Here is a 21,818-nt window from a genome sequence, read left to right as displayed (position 1 = left end):
GCTTTAAAGAATACATGATGCATAAGATATATACACATTATTTGACATGATCACATATCATAGGAAAAAATAAAATATAATTGGTAACATCTAGCTCTCCCAATTTACAGCAATTCTAAGCTGTAAAAGCTGCCTGGGACAAGGCAAGCTTGTCTCTGCCAAGTACTTTGTGGAGCCTTTGAAACAATTTCTGAATTTTTTCCCTTGAAAATCTTTTGGTGGGGGAGGTAAGGACAAGACTTAAACAGAATGGAAAAATGAAAGATTAGTATCAGCTGAAGAGCTCCAGCACATGTTGAGCAAAGTTTAAAACAAACGCTAATGTTGTTATAAATTCCAAGATAAGTGAACAGGCATCAGGAGAAGATATACATGCAACAAGGACTGTGTCTGCTAGTTTATCTTTGTAAGTGTTTGAAAGCAGATGACAGTATATAAAAACAAAAAAGCTAACACTATCATAAACAAATGTAAATGAGCTGCAAAGATGAAATGGTGCAGTATGGCTACTATATAGTGCTTCTTGAAACACTGCAAATAAGAGAAAATGCTGGCCCGGTCACTGCTGACTTATCTGCAGTGCATTTCCTAGCAAGACAGCCAGCAACACAGCATGAAAGTTTCAAAGGGCATCATGCCTGCCTATAAAATGTGGATCAAACGGGAGAAAGGGGAGTGAAAAACTATTGTTTTTTTTTAAACACAATAACTTCTTCTGACAGTCCCAAAAATATTCTAGCTGCAGATCACTCACCTACACAGGAACTATACACCTTAGAAATCCAATCTTTCACTAGATAGAAACTAGCATCAGAATTTGCATTCACTTCCTCATTTACATCATAATTTAATATGGTTGCTTTTTCCACCTTCCCTCTTGTGCTTCAGTTTAATACAAAGCACTTTTTCTACCTATCAGTTCTTGTTCTGGAAGAGGACTGTGTATAAGACTTGTATGCAGAAGTGGGTTCAATAAGTTTAAGTTTGTGCTCGTGCTGTCTCCCCCAGAAGATTGCATGCACCAGGGTACTATTTGGGTAGCTCAGCTACAACACAGCAGACTTCCCTTTGAAATTGCCTTGTTGTACTAGTTTGATAGTTGGTATCTCAGCTGGTCAGAAGAACTGGAGCATGGACACAGAGATTTAGAAGTCCAAAACATTTACCTAGAAACGTCAGCTGTAGGTAGGGGCTCTCACATTCTCCGTGATGCTACCTGGCATTTTCTTTGCACAGCATTATATTAGATTTCATATTAAAGTCAGTATAAGCTCTTAACAATGCAGTTTAGGGAAACTGAACAACCATATCCAAATTTCCTAGATTTAGAACTGGCCAAAATCAGTTTGGTGGGCTTATCTTGCCATTACATTTACTCTAAAACTGTCATATGACATGTAAACTTAACTAGATATCTTCCTAAGCACTTTAGTAAGAGCCATAAACTCAGTTTAATCTTCTATTTGACCTCTAAGAAAACCTCCAGAAAAGGTCCCAGCTGGGATCTTCAGTGATGGTAACACTCCACTAAGAACTGGCCTTCTGTACAAATCCCTGGACTGTTGTTACCCATGAGTTTTTATAAGGTAAGAACTGATAAAGCGGGGAGAATGGCTGAAATGTGGCCCAGGAGTTTTGCCATTGAATTACAGAGAACCAAGCTTTTCATTAATTTATCATTAGGTACAAGGACCAATTCTGAATCACTGGCTAAGATGAAGGATGTTTCCATAAGAGATTTCTCTTTGTGCAGACTTCACAGTAAACTGGACCATGTTAAACTTCACTGAACACCCTAAAATGGGTATCAGCTAGCATTACAGCTTTTAGAAGTTAATGCAAGCCATTGGGACAACCAACAGAAATGAAATTTTGCTCTTGTAGGAGATATGCCTTACCACAACCCTAGAAAAGCTCTCTAAGTGGCCACTAGACACTGCACCACCCTTCCTTCTAAAAATCTATCTCACAAAACACTGACTCATTTTATAGAGATAAGTTTTCTACCAAGCTCCATCTTAAAGATAAGGAGGTTATACTTTGTGATGGTTTGATGGGGTTAGGGAAGTTTTTTTGTTTGGTTTTTTTGGGGTTTTGTTTTTTTAATACCTTGCATATGCACTAAAAAGTGCAAAAAAAGAACACGGGACATAGGCGTTCTACATGCCTACTTCCTATTTCTAGAAATATCTTTCACTAATCAGACAGTGAGTCTTTGGCACTTCTGACATTTTTATTGCCTAAATATATTAAGTATCTGGTCAGAAACAAGTGCATCATAGCTGGATCTGATCAGAAGTGCACCCAGGGAGGAGGACATTTAAGGACATTGTCTATATTATTTTCATTGAGCTGTCAGTTTATTGTCACTTTTATTGTGTTTTTTAGCTATTTCTTTTAAAAAGAAAGCTTAGCTTTATTCTGATGTGGTTAATTGTGCAAAATTGACAGCTGCAACTTTTTTTAAAAAAAATAAATATGGATACAGGGCATTGGCAAAGTCCTGTCTCCTATTTGCCTGTTCTGAACTTAAAAGTTTTTGCAGCAATGGAGGAGAAGCTAGGCAGGAAGCCAAGGAATTAGCCTCAGGCTGTACAGTCTCCTCCAAGAAACAAGCTGTGCTGTAGGACACATAATCACACCATTCCCTTTCCCAGTTCAGCCAGTCACCTCCTTATCCTCTGGCAGGACTCAAGTAGCTGCCTGCAGATGTCCAAGAAGGTGTCAGCAGTGCTCAGCATGGCTTGATGGAAGTAGTGTTGTAAAAGGAGAAGATTACCACTTCTAGCAGACAGTTTACTCCATGGACAGGTCTCGGTAAGATGGAACACGTGTTTGAAGGACTGAAAATGCCTACCGACACAGGTCATGTAAGAAAGAAGCTAAAAGCCAAATGAGTTCTCAGGTCAGCAATGAAAACAGCCTAAAATCTTTGTGACATCTTAACAAAAGAGATGCCAAGAGCTCAAACTGCAAGGTCAACAGTGTTGTGGCCAGTTCAAACAATCAAGTTGGACCCCGGGAATGTAAAGAGACAGAAGAATGATGCTCATTGCCATCTAAAGGTCAAAGTATTTACAGGATATTGTGTTCCAGAACCAAACTAGGTCTGTCCCTTACTGTAACTAATCACAAAAGGTATTAAGCAATTAGCTTTAGCTCATATTCTAGGTCATGATGAGAACTTCCTTGCAAAGTTCTTCCGCTTATCTGTTTAGACATGTTTTCACTCTGCCACACGATGACTTGAAAGAAGTTTTGTACTTTCAGAGCAAACATATCATCAGTTATCAATTAAGAATTCATGCTCAAGTCTGTCTGCAATTAGGGAAACATTTAAGCCCATGCTGACACTGATTTCTAAATAGCAACATTTTCCTAAGTTCAGTCCTAGAAAGTGATGCCTTGAATTTACCCATACTGTGTCACTGAAACACACAGGGGAAAAAATTAGGATTGCCAGTGTTTAAATATAACTTAATTTCTTTTGTTTTGCCTTAGAGAATGACTTTTCAATATGATTGCAGCAAGAATAACTGCTTTATTAAACAAGAAAACTCGTATTATCTCCATTCTCCTTAAGCCCTTCCAAGTTAATTCAAGCACCTACAATGCAGCTCTTTCCTCCTTTCATCTCTGTAAGCAAAATCTGTAAGATTCGTTTTGATATATGCTAAAATACCTCAGAGACCTTAAGAGAAAATATTAAGTAGATTGTGCCTGGACAAAAATTAACATTATGATTGAAAGCACAGTGAAGTCGATAGCTCTGCATTATCTTGATGCAGCTGGTTGTTTCCTGTCTTAAGGTAAGAGTTATAACCTTTTCATACAATAAAAACAAATTAAATTTTTTTTACAGAAAACCTGCTTAAATGTTTGGTTGCTTCAGATGCAGACTTCCAAGAGAGAGGCTTCAGTTAAACAGAAGACTTTCTCCAAGGGAAATGCATAAATTCATTCAGAGTTATTGTTCCTTCATAAGCAAACACCAAGTCAAAACCATTGCCACAAACAAACAGAAGCTATTACAGTAAGGACTGGGCAAAATCTGTACTGGAAGCCCACACTACTTTGATTTTCCTTTGTAACTGTTCTAATCTACTTAAAAAACATCTGACTTTTTAAACTAAGGCTTAGATCACATAAAGAAATGAGATTCCATTCAAGACTCATTGCAAAGCTAGCAATTTGTAAACCTTTAGAACAGCTTTTGAAATCTTGGCCATGGACATTTGAAATGCAGCTGGTCTTCATTATTTCTCTTGTTTCATGAAGTCATTAGATTGAGAAATACACATGTTAACCTGGGGTTTGTTTGTTTATTTATTTATTAAAAGACTGATAAGAGATACAAGGACAAGATGTCTTAGTGAAAACAAACTTACCCGCGCACCCTTCTCTGGAAAACATTTGCATCCAGCGGTGCAATCACGACCTCCACATGGCCCACTGTAAGACTTCTTTCCACCCTATTAAGAAAAAAAAGAAAGTAGAAAATTTAATTTTGTAACTATTTGTCGGCTGAAGAACTTCTTCAATTAAAACGCTTAACTAAAATGCATTTGTCATCTGAGTTTGCTGGGAAATAAGTCACAAAATATAGTTACATTTTAATTTCTCCACAATCGGGTCATCTTCAGAATCACCAAACAGACAGGAAAAGTTGGCTTAGAGATCCTTTGAGTACAGTTGGTGCTATTCTGCAAGGTGAAGAGTGCTTTCTAGAGCTACGAAACCCCACAAAACTAGCCGATGTTTTGAGATGCTCAGTATACTATTGGACTAGGATCACAATCAATAATTACAACTTGTGCCTCAGCCATCCTGCATACCCAAATATCTCTACACCAATGAGAACTACCAAGAGAAATTTAACTTCGTGATCCTTGCACATTTCTAAGACCAAGTAGCTGCACCCCCTGAGCCACAAGAACAGAGAAACTCTTGGATAAAAGAAGGTGGTATTTTTAACTAAGAATAAATATATAAGGAAGGCAGTAGGAAACCACCATGGATTTGGAATTAATCTGAAAATACATATTCTGAATTTGCTGCACTACCATTAGTTATTTCAAGGATAATTACAATATTTATGTAAATCTGAAGTCCCTATATGAGGAACTGATTTCCCAGCTAATACAGATTGTGACAGTACGTGCAAGTCAATTACATGAGTTTAGTTCAGAGTTTGACCCACTCCCTCCCATGCTCAACAGGCTTGAAATACTCGACTGCCAAAAGCCTGCAACACTACTGACAACAGCGTAACAGTCATAGAAAAAAGTTAAGAAACTTCACCATTCAATTTAGCACATTTAGCCACCGATTAAGAACACCCCTCTCTAAGGAAATTTTCACAGTCAAGTGTGCTCAGGTACAGTCCTTATGTTTTAGAACTATGAAAGGAATAAACATTTAAGGTCTCCGTATCAAGATGACCAAACTAAGTGCTGAAACAAGTTCAGACTAGCACTGAACATTTCCTTAGTAAAAGCATTCACAGAAAATATTTTTAAAGCCTTTAAAATTTCCTGACATCTGTCGGCAAGGAACGTGAAAAATGAAAGGCGATTCATGCAAGTTTCTCATGTACTTTTGAACTTCTTCACATCAGCTTTCTCAAAGAAAGTAACTACTTTGACATCACTTGGTAAGTTTTCTGCTAAAGATAAATCACAACCCCTCTATACACACTGATATTCACACAATTTTGCAAAATTAAACACCTCTGGTTTTAAGGCAGCATCAAATGAACAGATACTAACAAAAAACCTTAAATCCAGCCTCCCATACTTCCCTAGCCTGAAGGGAGCATTATCTCTTGCAGCAAAATAGTCATAAAAAACTTCAAGCAATTCTAAGAGGCATCACATATTTAAAAAAAAACAAACCAAAACTATTTTTGCAGAGTTTTTGACAGTTTTGTTCAGATGAGATCCCATTAAATATGGGGCTTTTGGACTACTGATTAACATCCTAAGGTAGGACCTAACACAATACTTGAGCAGAACAGAGAAAGCACAATACATTGCAAGAGAGGCATCGTAACAGGAAACACAATGTAAGCAATGCTGACTCTTGGCAGCAGGAAATAAAAGGAAGCTTAATGCAGTGAAGGTAAAACCAAAAAAAAAACCCAAAAAAAACCACAAAACCTCCAAAACCCCAAAGATGAGCAGAAAAACAGTATCTAGAGGTTATATAATAGACTGTAAGAGTATCTCCAAACTATCTGCTCAGAACAGGAATGATCAGCACAAACTTGAGTCTGCAATCATAGAATCATTTAGTTTGGAAAAGACCTTTGAGATCATCAAGTCCAACCATTAACCCAGCACTGCCAAGGCCACTACTAAACCACATCCCTAAGCACCACATCTACGGGTCTTCTGAACACTTCCACGGATGGTGATTCCACCACCTCCCTGGGCAGCCTGTTCCAATACTTGACCACCCTTTCAGTGAAGACATTTTTCCTAACATCTAATCTAAACCTCCCCTGACATAACTTGAGGCTGTTTCCTCTGGTCCTCTTGCTCGTTATCTGGGAGAAGAGACCAACCCCACCTGCAATAAGGTCCCCCTAAGCCTCCTCTTCTCCTGACTAAACAACCCCAGTTCCCTCAGCTGATCCTCACGGGACTTGCTCTCTAGACCCTTCCCCAGCTCCGCTGCCCATCTCCGGACAGGCTCCAGCACCTCCACACCCCTGTTATAGCAAGGGGCCCAAACCTGCCCCCAGCGCTCGAGGGGCGGCCGCACCAGGGCCCAGCACAGGGGGACAGGCACCGCCCTGGCCCTGCTGGCCACACTGTTCCTGACACCAGCCAGGCTGCTGCTGGCCCCCGTGGCCACCTGGGCACAGGGCTGGCTCCTGCCCAGCCGGCCCAGCCAGCCCCCACAGGGGCTGAAGTCAGGCTGACAGGCCTGGAGTCCCCGGATCCTCCTTTCTGCACTTCTTGTAGACAGGCATCACACTGGCTAACCTCCAGTCTGTTGGGACCTCACCAGTTAGCCAGGGATGTTGGCAAATGATGGAGAGCAGCTTGGTGAGCTCCTCCGCCAGCTCCCTCAGTACCCTTGGGTGGATCCCATCTGGCCTCATAGACTTGTGCATGTCTCAGTGGAGCAGCAGGTAACTGACCATTTCCTCCTGGACTGTGGGGACTTCATTCTGCTCCTCCTCGTCCCTGGCTTCCAGCTCAGGGGCTGAGTACCCAGAGAGAAGCTGGTCTGGCTATAGAAGGCTGAGGCAAAGAAAGCATTAAGCACCTCAGCCTTTTCCTCATCCTTTGTGGCAATGTTCCCTGCCGCATCAAATGAGGATGCAGATCATCCTCTGTCCTCCTTTTGTTTCTGGTTTATTTGTAAAAACATTTTTTGTTATCGTTCACGGCAGTGGCTAGCCCAAGTTCTAGCTGGGCTTTTGCCTCTCTGATCTTCACCCAGCATAACCTTGTGACATCCTTATAACCCTCCAGAGCTGCCTGCCCCTTCTTCCAAAGGTGGCAAACTCTCCTTTTTTTTCCTGAACTCCCGCCAAAGCTCTCTGTTCAGCCAGGCTAGTCTTCTCTCCTGCCAGTTCATCTTTTAGCACATGGGGACAGCCCACTCCTGTGCCATTAAGACCACCTTCTTGAGGAATGTCCAGCCTTCCTGGAGCCCTTGGCCTTTCAGAACTATCTCCCAAGGGACTCTGTCAACTAAGCTCTTAAACAGGCCAAAGTCAGACCTCTGGAAGTCCAAGGCAGCGGTTCTGCTGACCCCACTCCTTACTTTTCCAAAAATCAAGAACTCCAACATCTCATGATCGCTATGCCCAAGTCATCCTCCAACCACATCATCACCCACCACTCCTTCCCTGTTTGTAAATAGCAGGTCCAGCAGTCCATCTCCCCTGGTTGGCTCCAGCTGTGTCAAGGAAGGTCTCTTCCACACAATCCAGGAACCTCCTAGACTGTTTTCTCTCCGCTGCATTATATTTCCAGTAGACACCCGGTAGGTTGAAGTCCCCCACAAGAACAAGGGCTAGCAATTCTAAGTTGGCAAGGGCTCAGCACATAAAAACTGGTCCCATCTTAACAAACACACTGCTGAGAGGTCATTTCTGGCCATAAGTATTATTAAGACTTTAGGATCTGGTTCAAAGAAATTACAAGTGAAGTGCACCAAGACACCTTTTGCCATGATTACATGCATATTTTGCAGCATAAATCTGGATTCATTTCTGGCCAACATATACCTCTATTTCTGACAATTAAGCTTACATTTACATTCTCAGCAGATAGCTTTATGCCTCCAGGGAATGACACCATGCCTTTCCCAGACATTTATTCAACCTTAAATTCTTCAAAGATTTCAACTTTCAATAAATTTTTCCCCCAGATTATACTTTGTTACAACAGTCGTTTGCATGAGCCTTTGGGTCCTACCGTTCTGCCAGTTCCAGTTGCCTCCTAAGAGTGAGTACTGGTAACAAAACTGTGTTTCATCACAGGTCTGGATTCCTCTAAGGTCACTGCCTTGCAACAGTTGCTGTCTCACAGCACTGAGGCGCACCTCATCAGAAATCCCCCATCTCTGGTGGTAATCAGGTCCTTCCCAGTGGCAGAGGACTGGGCAAAATGAAGTGATTCTTTCCATCCCCACCGCTAGTGCTGCTCCCCCACAGTGCTGTTGTTTGCCAATATGGTTCTAGTCAAAATCCCACTGAAGTCAAAAGAAATCTTTCCACTGAATATATTGGGAGCTGGATGAAACTCTCACTGAGGTTTACAAAACACTGAAAATATGTCCCTATTTTGTGTAAAATTGCATTCGCAATGTATTTCTACATCCCTTTTCACAGCACGAGGAGTCATTTTGCTCACTTGTGAATGAGAGTGTTTGGAAGGGAAGCAAACCAAAGCCAGTTGGCTCAAATCAGGTGTTACATGTCCTAAGCATTTTATTTAGGGGAAGTAGCTGACATCAGACACTCCCAAAGCTACTTAAATAGCAAACAGCCATGTGAATAATATTTATGAATACAAATCTAAAGGCTGCATATAAGATACTAGGCCACCATTTTCTCTTCTGAAAAGGTTTAATACATTTTTCCATTCAAATGAATGCATGCATAGGTCATTCGAACATTTATAGATGGTAATTGAACGGGTAAACATGGGCCGTTCAATGTATTCAGGGAAGAGATTTTTTCAACTGCTCTGATATATATTTCAGATCAATGAATATGGCTCCTCAGAAACAAAAGGAATTAAAGAAATAAGGGTACTAGTTATAGCAGTAAGCCACCATTATAACTGAAATGAATTAAGCTGTTTTAATTTCATTGGCTAGAAACAGACCAAGGTTTTCAAAACAGAAAACAAACATAAAAGAGCAGCAGTGTTAAAAAAATACATTCTCTGAGCTTTAAATACCTGTAAAATAAACCGAGTAACATACATACTGATTTTAATTGAGTTATTTTGGGCTTACATAAGAATCACTAGTATTTCAATGTAGGAAAATCCATTTTATTGAAGAAGTATTGATTTGAGCAAGAAACTATTTTAAAAAGACATTCAAAAACAAGAGTCAGTGCAAGAATGAGTTTCTTCTCCTGCTTCTGGTGCACCTCCATCAAGCATTTATACACAGTTGATTCATACAGATGGAGTGTCATTCAAATCTTTCCACTGACATCAGCTTGTTCTGGAGTGGAGCCAAAGACAGTAAAGAAACCTAACAGCTGTGATGCCGTAAGAGGTGTCCCAGACACGTTCATTCCAGCTTCTCTAGAGCAACACACAAGACCACAGGATAGCTGCAAATGATCTTAAAGGCCTTGCCTGCAAATCCACAGAAAATGGTACCTGCAGCACAGACAGGAGTAAACCAGCACAGGACTTCAGTGGGAGATTTCCAGGAGGCACAGCTCAAATGCATGAACTGGGACTTAACTCTGCACCAAAAATTCTGCATCTTAATTCTGTATCAAAGGATCAACTGCAGAAGACTTGAAATCTATTGGCTGAAGACAATGATTTCAGTCAGCTAGAAGTCTGAACCCACAGGCAGCAGAGGAATGAGATGAGGGCACATTTTGTGAAAGGACAGCTGAGAGGTTAAAACCATCACCTTTAACATGAGCAAGTTAAAGTAGAAGTGGCAGCAGTGGGAAAATAAATTGGAAACTGTTAGAAAATTATAGATTCTAAGAAATGCCAGCATGCAAAATTGGAGGATGCAAAAGTACACTGAAAAAAGAGCATGCCCATGATAAAAGAGGAAAAAATATGATTGGGGGAAAAAAAAAAAAAAAGGTTGAAGATGACAAAACAGAAAGCAGAAGGTTTTCAGACTTGCATAAAGAGATATGGCAGGGATGAAAATTTTTCCCCTAAGACTTATTTCTAGTAACTTCCCAACTCCAGTTAAGGACTGCTCCAGTCCAGAGCAAAATCCTAGCAAGAAACTTCATAATCAAAAGCTGGAAATGGAGCATAATGAAAACTTCTGGAGTCTTCAAATAAACACCTTTCAAACAGTTCAGGATCCTACTATCTGCTGATGACTAATAAGGAAATTATATTTACAGTACCAGACATTCAGACACCCTTGTAAAATTTCACAGTGAAAAAACTAGTGAAACATAATATCTCTGTTTACTTCATGAGCTACATAATGCTGCTGTGTTAACTGTACTCTTTTTAGCCTTCATGGCTTTTAGTAATTAAATTCATTGTAATATTTCCTTTGTCTATTATTCTCTTAGTTGCTGTATTACAGAAATTTAGAGCCCAATTCTGAAAACACTTATGCACATGTTCAACTCCTCCCTCTGAAAACAGCAGATTCTACTTTGCTATGCATGTGTTAATATGTAGTTGCCTTACTGACATGAAAGAACTTCCTCAAGGCTAAAAATCCTTGAAAAAAAAATCATAAACCCGCAACCACAGCAATCTCTGCACTCAGAAATAGCAGTGTGACCCATCAAAGATAGCATAACATGATACAGCAAATGGATTCAGTAATTCTTCCTAACACGAGGTGTCACAGAGCAGAAATAAACTGACAGTCTTGCCAGTTAGACTGTATGAAAACAGTTGCTGGGATTTGTTTGACAGTGAAATATTGAACAGGTGAGAATAAAATTAATGTCAGCCAAACATCAGATAAAATTAAAATACACATTTTTCCCATGAAGAATATCAAGTGCCCCAACTTTTTTCTGAGTGAAGCTCCCCAAACCTTGACTTACGCTGTCTGCTGAGGGTTTTTTAAAAGTATTAAGAGCTGAGGCAAGTCTAGAAATTAACAATAGGAATCTTTTTTTATCAACTGGGGGGTGGGTAATCAATGGGAACCAGCAGATGAAAATAAAGTCCCAAGTAACTACCGAACAGAAAGATGATACAAGCCTCTGAGCAAACTGCCTCCCCTATTACGTCCCAGAAACTTATATTTTTCAGGCCATGACATCATACTACCTCATAGCTGTACATCAATTCAAGAGAAAAAGTTACTACAGAGATATTAATGACATACAAGCATGAGTAGAATTTTAGCTGGAATACAGTGCACAGTTTTTGTCACTTTCAAGAAAGATGAACTCTGCAGAGGCACAGAGCTTGAAAATCCCTCTGGTTATAAATGTGCATTTTAAAAGCCTTCCTGCTACAGAGCATGATTTATTTGGACCAGTAAAATGAAGACTTGGAGGTGATACAATGGCCATCTATACATTCATCAGAAAGGTAAATACCAGAGAAGTGAACAAACTTTATTTAAGCAACGTTCTATATACCAGTCTGCTGATTAGGAGCATTTTACACCTCTGTCAGTAACTGAGAAAGTACATCAACAGGAAGATCTCTTTGTGTTAAGAGTATATAAACCAGCGCTATGGGTGACCATCAGGGATAGAACATTGGGTTGTCTGACACTAACTATTTAGAGGAAAGGACAATGCTGCACAAGAGCAAGCATGTATACGCTTCCATAAATATATGCAGGAGAAATTATGGTTTTAAGCAGATGGCAACATCCTCCCAAGTTATAAAGGCAAGAGACTTAATTTTGATGAACTGGTAATCCCTTTCAATGGAGATTGATATGACACAGTGGCCAGGCACAGTATGAGACGGGACTCGTGACTGCCACTTTTCCTTTGTTGCTGGAGCATTTCGTGCTGAAGTATCACCTTCCCATCCAGTCCAGTTCCAGCCATTAGCACCAAAATTGGGTAGAAGGCAAAGCACTGGGGAAAAAAAAATAATAACTGACCTCAGGACATAAAAATTGCTGAAAACTGTCCTTAAGGTCTCCACTTTCTACACCTACAAATTTCTCCTGTGATTTGCTACATTGAAATCCACTGTACAATTGTGACAAGCCTGGAAAAGCATTTTTCATTGACTCTAGTAGGATTAGAGTGTAAAAAACACACATTCGAAAGTAAGAATCTGGAGAGTTTCAATACTAACTCATAAACCACATGTAAAGCCAGACTTTAGGTCCTGCTCTTGTCCCAAGTACCACCTTATTCTTCTTACAGTCACATGGAAATGACTGGCGTCCAAATACTACAGCAGTAGGAAGGCCACATACTGGTTATTCGATGTTAAGAGATTTGAACCTGGCTCTGAACAGCTCTGTCTTCTGATATTTTTGAGTTTTGTTGATAGGATTACACAAACTCGTAGATAATTTTTTCTGAATAGCCTATCAGTCAATGAACATGTAGTTAAAACCAGACAGTTTAGTTACAGCTTACATGAGCAAGCACACAACACAAAACCACAAGCTTATCTTCTACTACACAAAAGGTCTTTCAAATGGAGCTATTAAATGTGAATTTGTAGCTAAGATACTAATTCATTTTAGGGTTCACCGACTTCTTCGGTTAACCAGTGTCCTCAAATATTTTCATTCATTTCATGGAACTGGCAAACATCTTAACTGGCAGCTGAGACTGAATGATAGTTACTAACAGAAACCAACTCTCCTCGAATTCAAATGACACATGAGGTTACAAAACTTGAAGGAAATCCTGGCCTAGAGAAACTAGTGGCAAATTCCAACTGAAGCAGATTCCATCCCATACCCACTCCTTGGTTGCATTCTTGCTAGTGAGACAGAAACGCTGTTGCTTTGAAAAATAGATTTTAAACAAAACAAAATAAATGTTAAAGGTCAATTCTTCCACTTAATAAACACAGCAAAAATGAACTGATGTCTTTCAAACTATGGAAGGATTATCTGACTTATCTTTTTTGAGGAAACATGCATTTCTTCTGCATTGGGTGGAATCTGGAGATAAAGTTTGCAGATGTTTTTTTCACTGAAGTATTTTTCACTCATACTAATAACATCATCAATTTCTGTGAAGAGAAACACGCTCCCAGTCAAGGACTTCCAGAGTACAAATTTGCCTGTAACAGCTACCAAGTAAACCATCTATTATATTTGGAGCACAGAAATGGCTACAGACCTCATTACACGTGTTAGTAGGTTTAAAAATTCGTGAGCAGAGAACGTTTGATTACCTGGTCTAAAAACATGAGCAATCAAACTCCAAATAGCTCCTCATTGTTTAGAAAATCAAAAGCTGTATCTTTGCAGCCTGCAGCCTCACAGAAGGAACGCTCCTTTCGCCATGTCTGCCAGTGTCTATCACTAGTAGCTGGAAAGTCATCAGCATCAGCCTCACCTATGCTTCAAACTGGTCTCCAGCAACCACCTGAGTGGCCAGTGCACTGCACCAGCCATTTTATATTTGAGTAATAAGCAATCAATTTTAAAATACCCAGTATTACGACAAGCATTATAAAACACTACACTACCTTAATTTAAGGACTTTATCTACTCCGAGAAAGATTCCTGATCTTTATGATCCTGTCAGAGATCCCTGTTCTTCTAAAGTAGCAACTCCATAGCCAGATCCTATTAGAGCATTTATAACCTTTAATACATAACAATATCAATTTGTGTAAGAGCTTTTGTTATTTTTGTTCCTTCTGCTTGTCGAAATTCACAAGGTATTTCTTAACAGATTAAATTTAGCCAGGCGTGAAGTAGGTGTACATGGCTGTAGGCACTACCCACATGCAGCCATGAAACTGAGCTCTTGGTAGGTGTGAGCTCCTCTGTTAGAGACCGTACTCTGGATGGGAGTGCTGAAGTGCCCTGGGAATGAGGTTTTCATTCCCTGCACCCCAGTCGAGTGGGAGGAAGTTCTCTACATCAACTTCACAGTATGCCAGTGCATAGGCAGCAGAGAGATAGCCATGAGATCCATTATCATGCAAATATGGCAACGCTAACAACAGGGAACAGCAGAATTGCTGCACACATTTGTAGGGAAAAATACTTGCAGAGAACACAGCGTCATCTCAGGGAATAAGAAATGCACGGTCAGTTTGTTTAAATTTAAGAAGAAACTGCCATTGGTGGCATTTATTCATCCCCAAATAGGTCAATTTGTATGGAAAGCAACAACATGGAACAAACATAAAAGTGAATTTTAAGACCACATTCACATATTGTTGCAGCACACAACACTGAGAAACACTAAGGATACTGACAAAGAATCTTCTTTCTTTACATTATTTTATCACAGCTGGGTATATGCCAAAGGAAGAACAAAAACCATCATCCCAGTTCTGCAGCCACATGGAGCTATAAGCTACAGAACCTAAAGTAGTGATTCCAAAATCAGAGATAACTATGTTATTTATACCACTAAGCACAACTATTTACCAAGTTTGTACCTGCCCAACAGCTTTACAAGCCTCACACAACTCTCTACCTCAACCCTTTGGCTAAATCCAACACGCATTGCCAACTAGTGCAGATATTTACTGTACCAAAGTTGCTGAACAGATTAATATTTAGGATATCAAAACCTATGCTACCAGGTAGTTAGATATGATAAAAAGTATCAATGATGTAGTTGTAGGAGGCAGGCCTTACGATCAATACACATGGAGCAGTGCATGTCTATGATATATAAATACCATGAACCAACCCAAGCCTTTATAAACACCACAAATAAATAAGCTAAAAGTCAGTCTTAAAAAACTAAAATAACTCAGAACAGATGACATGCACTCTTTTCATCAAACAACATGCTTTTAGACAGCTTCTCACTTTGTTCTTGAATGTCCCTGTGATATATATAAGATTTCACACAACCATAAAGGTACTACATAGCTTGGAAACAAATTTTCATGAACAGCTCCAATCATTCACTGACTGAAAGAACAACACGATTCCAGCTACCCTTCTTCTGACAGTACCTTACAAAAAGCTGTGTAATAGATGAACCATGACTTAGGGTTTTTTTCCCCAAAACGTCTCATTAGGTTTTCTTCTCCAAACAGCTGAAATCTGCAGTACTGTAGTAGGCAACTTTCAAGTCCAATTATACATATTACCCTCTCATATTAGCATGGATCTTTTAGAGCCGTCTTTAAAACCACCTCATTTTTTCTAACTGGTTGCCAAAATGGGAGCACAAACGTAAAGAACCGTAAAGCATTTGCAAGCAATATGATGTTTCACTTTCAAAAAGAAACCCCAGACAAATAGAGTCCTGTAGAAGGCTCTTTTGCAAATTCACTATGAAAGTAACCATTTCCCTGTCAAACATAATCCAGAGATTTTCATATAAGGGGGAAAGCTCTTGCATTCAGCATTTTTTATAAGGGCATTGCTTTCCAACTACAACTGAGATTTTCAAGCCTGCTTTTCTATACTTAACATCTATAGAGTTCTGTTGCGTGAGCAGTCACTCATTAGAAGACATTTATTCTAAATGGTATAAAGTAAGGTTCTGATTTCAAATACATAAGCTTTTCATTCAACTGCAACAGAAATCAAAAAAATAGTTAACTTGAGTAACTTCATCCATTTCAACTAAAATGTTTGTCCAGAGGCTTATATAACTGAGGTGAATCCCACAGCTCCTTTATATATAATTTTATCTACAGTTTTGCATCCATTCCAGATACAACTGGGCCAGTGGGCAAGCATCGGCCCTGAATGTGATTCAGCCCTTTCATCTTGTAAACAGTTCTAACAATTAAAAATACTAGAGAAGGAAAATCTTCACCAAAAGTCAAGGGAATGCTCATAGTACTTATCAGCAACACATGTCCCAGAAGGTAAACTGGAATGCGTCCACAGTGATTCATCCCCCAATTTCATAGACAACACAGACCACCAACTTTGAAAATAGGGCAGCAATTTATTTGCATCTTACTTTCAAATGCATCATTCTCTAAAGCCATCTGTTAAAAAACATTTTTTGAAATGAAAGTTCCAGAGCTGACAATCAAATGGTAAAATCCAAGGTAAACATTGGTAGAAATCAGCTGTGCTTTTAGTGATTCCCTTGGCAAAATGCTGACGGACTAAGTAGTGAGGGAAAGAGCTGCATCTGACCTTCCACTCCAAAGCTAACTACTAATCTCGCTCTCTGCATCTTTTGGATTTGAGTCGGGGAGGGGGAAAAAATCTGATGTAACTGCTTACTCTAATGGAGTTACACTAGGGGTCAACATAGCCTTACGTGTGGGAGACAGCTGGTGCAGGGATGCTCCATCTGTCTTCTGGGGAGACAGTGAAGAGCAGGAAGCGCACAAGGAAATGCATAGCTATGAACATCAGCAGAGCCTCTTAACAGAAGTCGCTTTTGAGCCATTTTTGTACTCAGACAATTTGGTCTGCAGGCTCAGCTGACTCAGCCAGCACCAAACACTGTCTGAAACTGAGCTGGAAGTTGTAAACTAGGAGCTACAGCCAGTTAACCATGGTTGAACTTGAATAAACAACACTTGCACTCATTCTAGTCAGGTTCCTTTTCCTTTGCTATTCTGTTTGCAACCTTCAAGGTACTGTCAAAGAAGTAAAACTTGTGTAACCATCCCTTCCTGAAGACTTCACCAACCCTGTGCAAAAGATAACTGTTGGTTTCAATTATTTCCATGCCAGTTATTCCATTAAATCCTCCCTTGAACAAAGTAAATCAACTAGTGGCAAAAGTAGCCAAAATTCCCCTAGTTCTGGTTTGTCTCAATTATGTGCACATACAGTACATGTATCACCAGTATTCTGAATCTCTTTATTAACTATTATTTTATTTCCCTAACAAAAACATGACCTTTCCAACAGCAAGGCTCCACATTGCTACACACCGTTAAACATATATTTAGTGAAAAGACATTGAAAGACTCAATTCCACAATGCATATAGATCCATGCTTACTTCTGATGACTTCAGTGAGACCAAAGAGCACAGCTGAACATCTTGCTGAACAGAAATTAAGTTAGGTACATGCTGCCTTTGGTCAATGAAGGTCTCAGAAACAGCCCTCAGGATATCTACCTGACGTAGAGCAATCCTGCAAAAAAATATGAGTACACATTACCCCTCTTCTTACACAAATGTTGAGAGCCTCCTTGATTTGCCTCGGTTTCCACAAAGGCTGCCCTCTGACCAAAGCAGTACAATTGCCTGCCTTCCCTGTTCGCCTCTTCTATCCCTCCCCATGAGATGGTACATGACAAAAATGCCTAGGACTACTTCGACAACCACATGATTTTGACAAATAATTCTTATACAAAAATCCGTATCTTGTGGAGGGAATGCAAGCAGTTCTGTTAATAACTGCAGTAGGGATTCTGAATTTGCACTAAATAGCCTCACACAATGCCTTGCACTCAAATTCCTTGTCACATTATCAGTAGACACTGATTAATAAACTCTGATGTCCCACCCTTAATTACCAGGGGACTACAGTTTTGAAAACTAGAGTGAGTGATTAAGAACTGGGTTTACTTTAAAAAGATGTTCCTGTAGCAAGAAATCATGGCTGCTGGGAGTCTGTCATAAATAATGGAAATTATACACAGATGGGTTGGGCATTTCCATTTTTCACATAAACAATTAGCTCTGCCTGTGTCCGAGATTAATGGTTACAGCTGTGGCATTAGTCTGTTCAGGTTACTAATGTACCCACCCCAGATTAAATTTCTAAAATAGGATGGCAAACGTCAGCTGCAGACAGGGTGGAACCAACTAAGAACCACTCCCATGCGCAGAAATGGTTTACTTTAGCGAAGTATTATGGCCCACAGGCATAAAGTTTACCCAGCATTTTCAGTTTACCTACAGTTACCTAAATCAAGGTCACTCCTTTTTGGGATGGGACACAGAAACAACATGGCCAAATCATTTTCTCTCACTTAACCTTTCATCCTATTTTTTAAAAAGATCTACATCACAAGTTACAAAAGCATCAAAATGCCCTAACAGCTGAAAGTCTATATAATTATAGTTTATCTAAATAAAAACATATGCAGCCATCTCCTGGTACTGTCAGGACTACCTGTTATAGTACCAGCATGATTAACTCTTTAACTTCTATCTCTATAGCTTCACTGGTTTGCTTTCTTTCCCCATTTAGTCATTTAATCTCTATTCACCTTGTAATCCGTGATCTTGCAAGTATGAGCTAGCTTGTACCTGGATAACTCATCACTAATATCCCTGGTTTTGTCATTGACTGAAGCAAGAACAGACTAAACCCATTGCAAGCAGCACAGTGAGGCATCCCACTCTGTCATGTTCATCAAATCTTCTACATCAAGTCTGGAAAGTATCAAGCACACTGTGTATTCTGGATGACAAAAAACACACAAAAAAAAAAAAGAACACTCTGCATTCCACCCACAAAATACTTCAAAGAGTAGATTCATTAAGAAACTGCTTTCCTTGGGGTAGGGGGTGGGGGGAAGATGTCTGCTACTCTTATGTTTGTTTTGGACACTGTACAATGGGTCCTTCTCGTTAACCAACATTTGGGCATCATAGTATTAATTAAGAAAAATGTGTTTTTTCAAACTTCTTTGGAGCTGTTCCTCTAACCTCTCTGCTATTTCTAGTATACTATTTCAACGTAGAGCTGTTCCTCTAACCTCTATGCTATCTCTAGTATACTATTTCAATTTTCAGGGAGTGGACTTACCAAGTCAGAACATGTTTTTCTCCCAGGAATGTACAACTGTTGACTCTTGGCTGGTAACTACTTTGTAATATTGATTAGTGATTCACCCTTTATCAGAAATGTCAGCTGTACCATCTACAAAATGTATTGCACAAGTGTAAACTTCAGGAAAAATCAGTCCCTTTATGTTAAAATGAAAAATAACGAATGATGTATGTAGTACACCCTTAAAATTGTATATACTTCGGCGCGCACCTTAAACTGAGCAAACAAATTAATAAGAGTAAAATCAGACATGTTGTTCTTCTGTAGCCCTACAACTCTGCAAAAGAAAAATTTCCTAAGAGACCCACCCAACCAGCAAATGCAGTCTAAACGCCTTTGAAATCCAAAGACTTCCCATTTAGCCCCTAACAGGGGATATATCAGTTGACAATTAAAAATTCTCCAATACTATAAAATATCAGAATTACAAAGAGTACGCAAAGGCAGAAAATAAAGAAAAGTAAATTATGTTAAAAAAATAAACAGTATGCATTTGAGGTATTATACTACCGTGCAAGCAAGCTTACATAACTAAACATGGATTTATTAAAGGAATCCCCTTTTCTAGCCACACCTGTAGACAAGGTGACTTTGATGAGTCCTTCTATCATACTGATGATAATAATCATATGTTTCTAAACACAGCTTATCTATAAGCACATTTATCTCAAAAGTCCTCTACAAACACAGTGTGGTCCTGCAAAGCATTTTTCAAACAAGCCATCTCTGGGAGGAGACAGGGTGGGCAAAAATCCTATGTACTGGAAATACTACATTTCAGACATTTTTTTCATTCCATATGGAAGAAAGGTTAGAGGAAAAAAATCCTGAAGAAATAGTATTTTCAGGATAAAATAAAATGGGTGTTTGTAACATTGGATAATTAATTCTGGGCACACTTTTCATACTCTGTAGCAAGCCTCAGAAGCTTGGGTTGCAGATGCATGTGAAACTAAAAGCCGGGAAGCCTAGGCTGCTGGGCAGACAGAGACCAAACAGGTTTTCTATAGAGAAAACTTTCTTCCCGGCATCCATCTACATCAACAGATTCCTTGTGGTCTTTTAAGTTTTACCTAAGCAGCATTCCCAGTGAAAAGGAGCTTTTTCTAACTCATGGGGGCAAATAAAACAACTGTCCATCACTTGGAAGCAAGCAAAAGCAAGTAACATCCCAAAATGCAGATACAAACGGCAAGGCTGAAAGGGTGCGAGAAAGACAGAACAGCTCCAGAACAGGCAGTGAAGAATAACAAGGGGTTGGAGGACACATGGCTGGGAATTCAAGATATTAAATAACAGAAACAAAACCCTTTACAAATCCTACCCACCCCACAGAAACAGAGCTACGGCCAAGTTTACTTCCTCCCTGTCCCACAGTCGAGTACTTCTGGGTTGCTTTGAGACAGTCAGAGCCTGCCTTCTTCTCAGTTACCCTATTCTTGCTTTGTTTTCACCCAACAGCCCTGTGAGGACCTGATCCTGGGCCGCAGAAATTCATAGAAGTGGGCGAGCCACACTGGCAGAGGAACTTGTAAATGAAAGTGTATTTTTCTGCACTTTTCTGCTCTGCCCCTGGAAAAGGTTCCGGGACCCTGTCATTCAGCCTGATTGGATGCATGTGCAAAATGAACATAGCACCACAATCCACAATTTAAGATGATCACTTAAAACTTTGAGGACTGTGATGTATCTAATGAAACCCAGACCAGCAATTAAAGCAACCAGCAATTTTATTACTACAGAATAACTCAATTTTCACCATACTTACATATAGCATGTAATGTGCACAACAGGATGTTGAGTTCAGCATTACAGCTGTTAGTTCAGACTGCTTTTCTGGGCTGCCCTTCTCATTTCTCTGAGGCTTTGTCTTTGCAAGAGAAGGCAAGCAAACTGTCCTTTCAAGGGAAAACAACCCTTCAGGGTAATTCAGCCAGTCAAGCCCTTTCCTGCAGGGCAGAAGTGATTTGCTTTAGGACTTCTCTCCTGTCTGCCCAGCAAGTACATTACTACACGATTAAGCCAGATGTAAATTAGACAGCAACCTGAGAAACCAAAAAAGGATGTGTCTGTCCCCATGTTAGAGAAGACACCATGGCTATCATGCTAACTTCCTCTTCCTAGTGACACTGATAAAAGTGAGAAAGGAAGAAAAATATAAACGGAGGTAAAGAACTATAAAATGTGAAAGGAAATTTAAGTAGTTCCATTATGTACCTATAATATTTAATTTACTGTTTGGCCTACTTAATTACAAGTAACACTTCTAAGCAGAGTGGATGTCTGTTCATCAACTGTGGATGTTGCAAACTTCTGCCAAGACAAAATGTACAATCTCCGTTACGGATAATCTTACCTGTTTGGAACAGGAAAAGACAAAATGCCTTTATAACATTTATCTAGATTAAACAGATCAGAAGAGGTATAGCTTGACGCAGTATTTTGACAGGATGAGAGTATGTTTGGTGAGGAATAGGTACTGATTAAATCTGAGACAACGTGTGGCACTAAGGAAACCAAAAAAGGACAAAACAGAACGACAGAATAAATGTATCATTTTATTTACAAATATCCTATTTCTTAGCGTGTATCTAGGTTACTAAGCAGACCAAACCAAATGTCATGGTTAGTTAGTGCTGGATAAAGGAAGGAAAAACTGAAACAAAAGGAAACTATTTTTAGCAACAGCTAAGAAAAACATGAAGATGTGTCTTTAGATACATCATTATCAAAAATCCACAAATTGAAAACAATGTAAAGGATTAATCTTTTT

The 21,818-nt window shown here is 39.5% G+C and overlaps 1 protein-coding gene across 1 annotated transcript in view; it reads right to left on the bottom strand.

The window, feature by feature from the left end:
• COL4A6 (collagen type IV alpha 6 chain) overlaps window positions 1-21,818 on the bottom strand; it is a 139,466-nt gene that overhangs the window by 83,763 nt on the left and 33,885 nt on the right. Inside the window, exon 3 of the mRNA XM_055727498.1 lies at window positions 4,389-4,472. Within this exon, the coding sequence (XP_055583473.1) occupies window positions 4,389-4,472 (84 nt within the window). The remainder of the gene's footprint in view (window positions 1-4,388; window positions 4,473-21,818) is intronic.

This window comes from Falco cherrug, chromosome 15 (genome assembly GCF_023634085.1).
Source record: "Falco cherrug isolate bFalChe1 chromosome 15, bFalChe1.pri, whole genome shotgun sequence".
Lineage (NCBI taxonomy): Eukaryota > Metazoa > Chordata > Aves > Falconiformes > Falconidae > Falco > Falco cherrug.
This window is presented reverse-complemented; position numbering and strand designations above follow the sequence as displayed.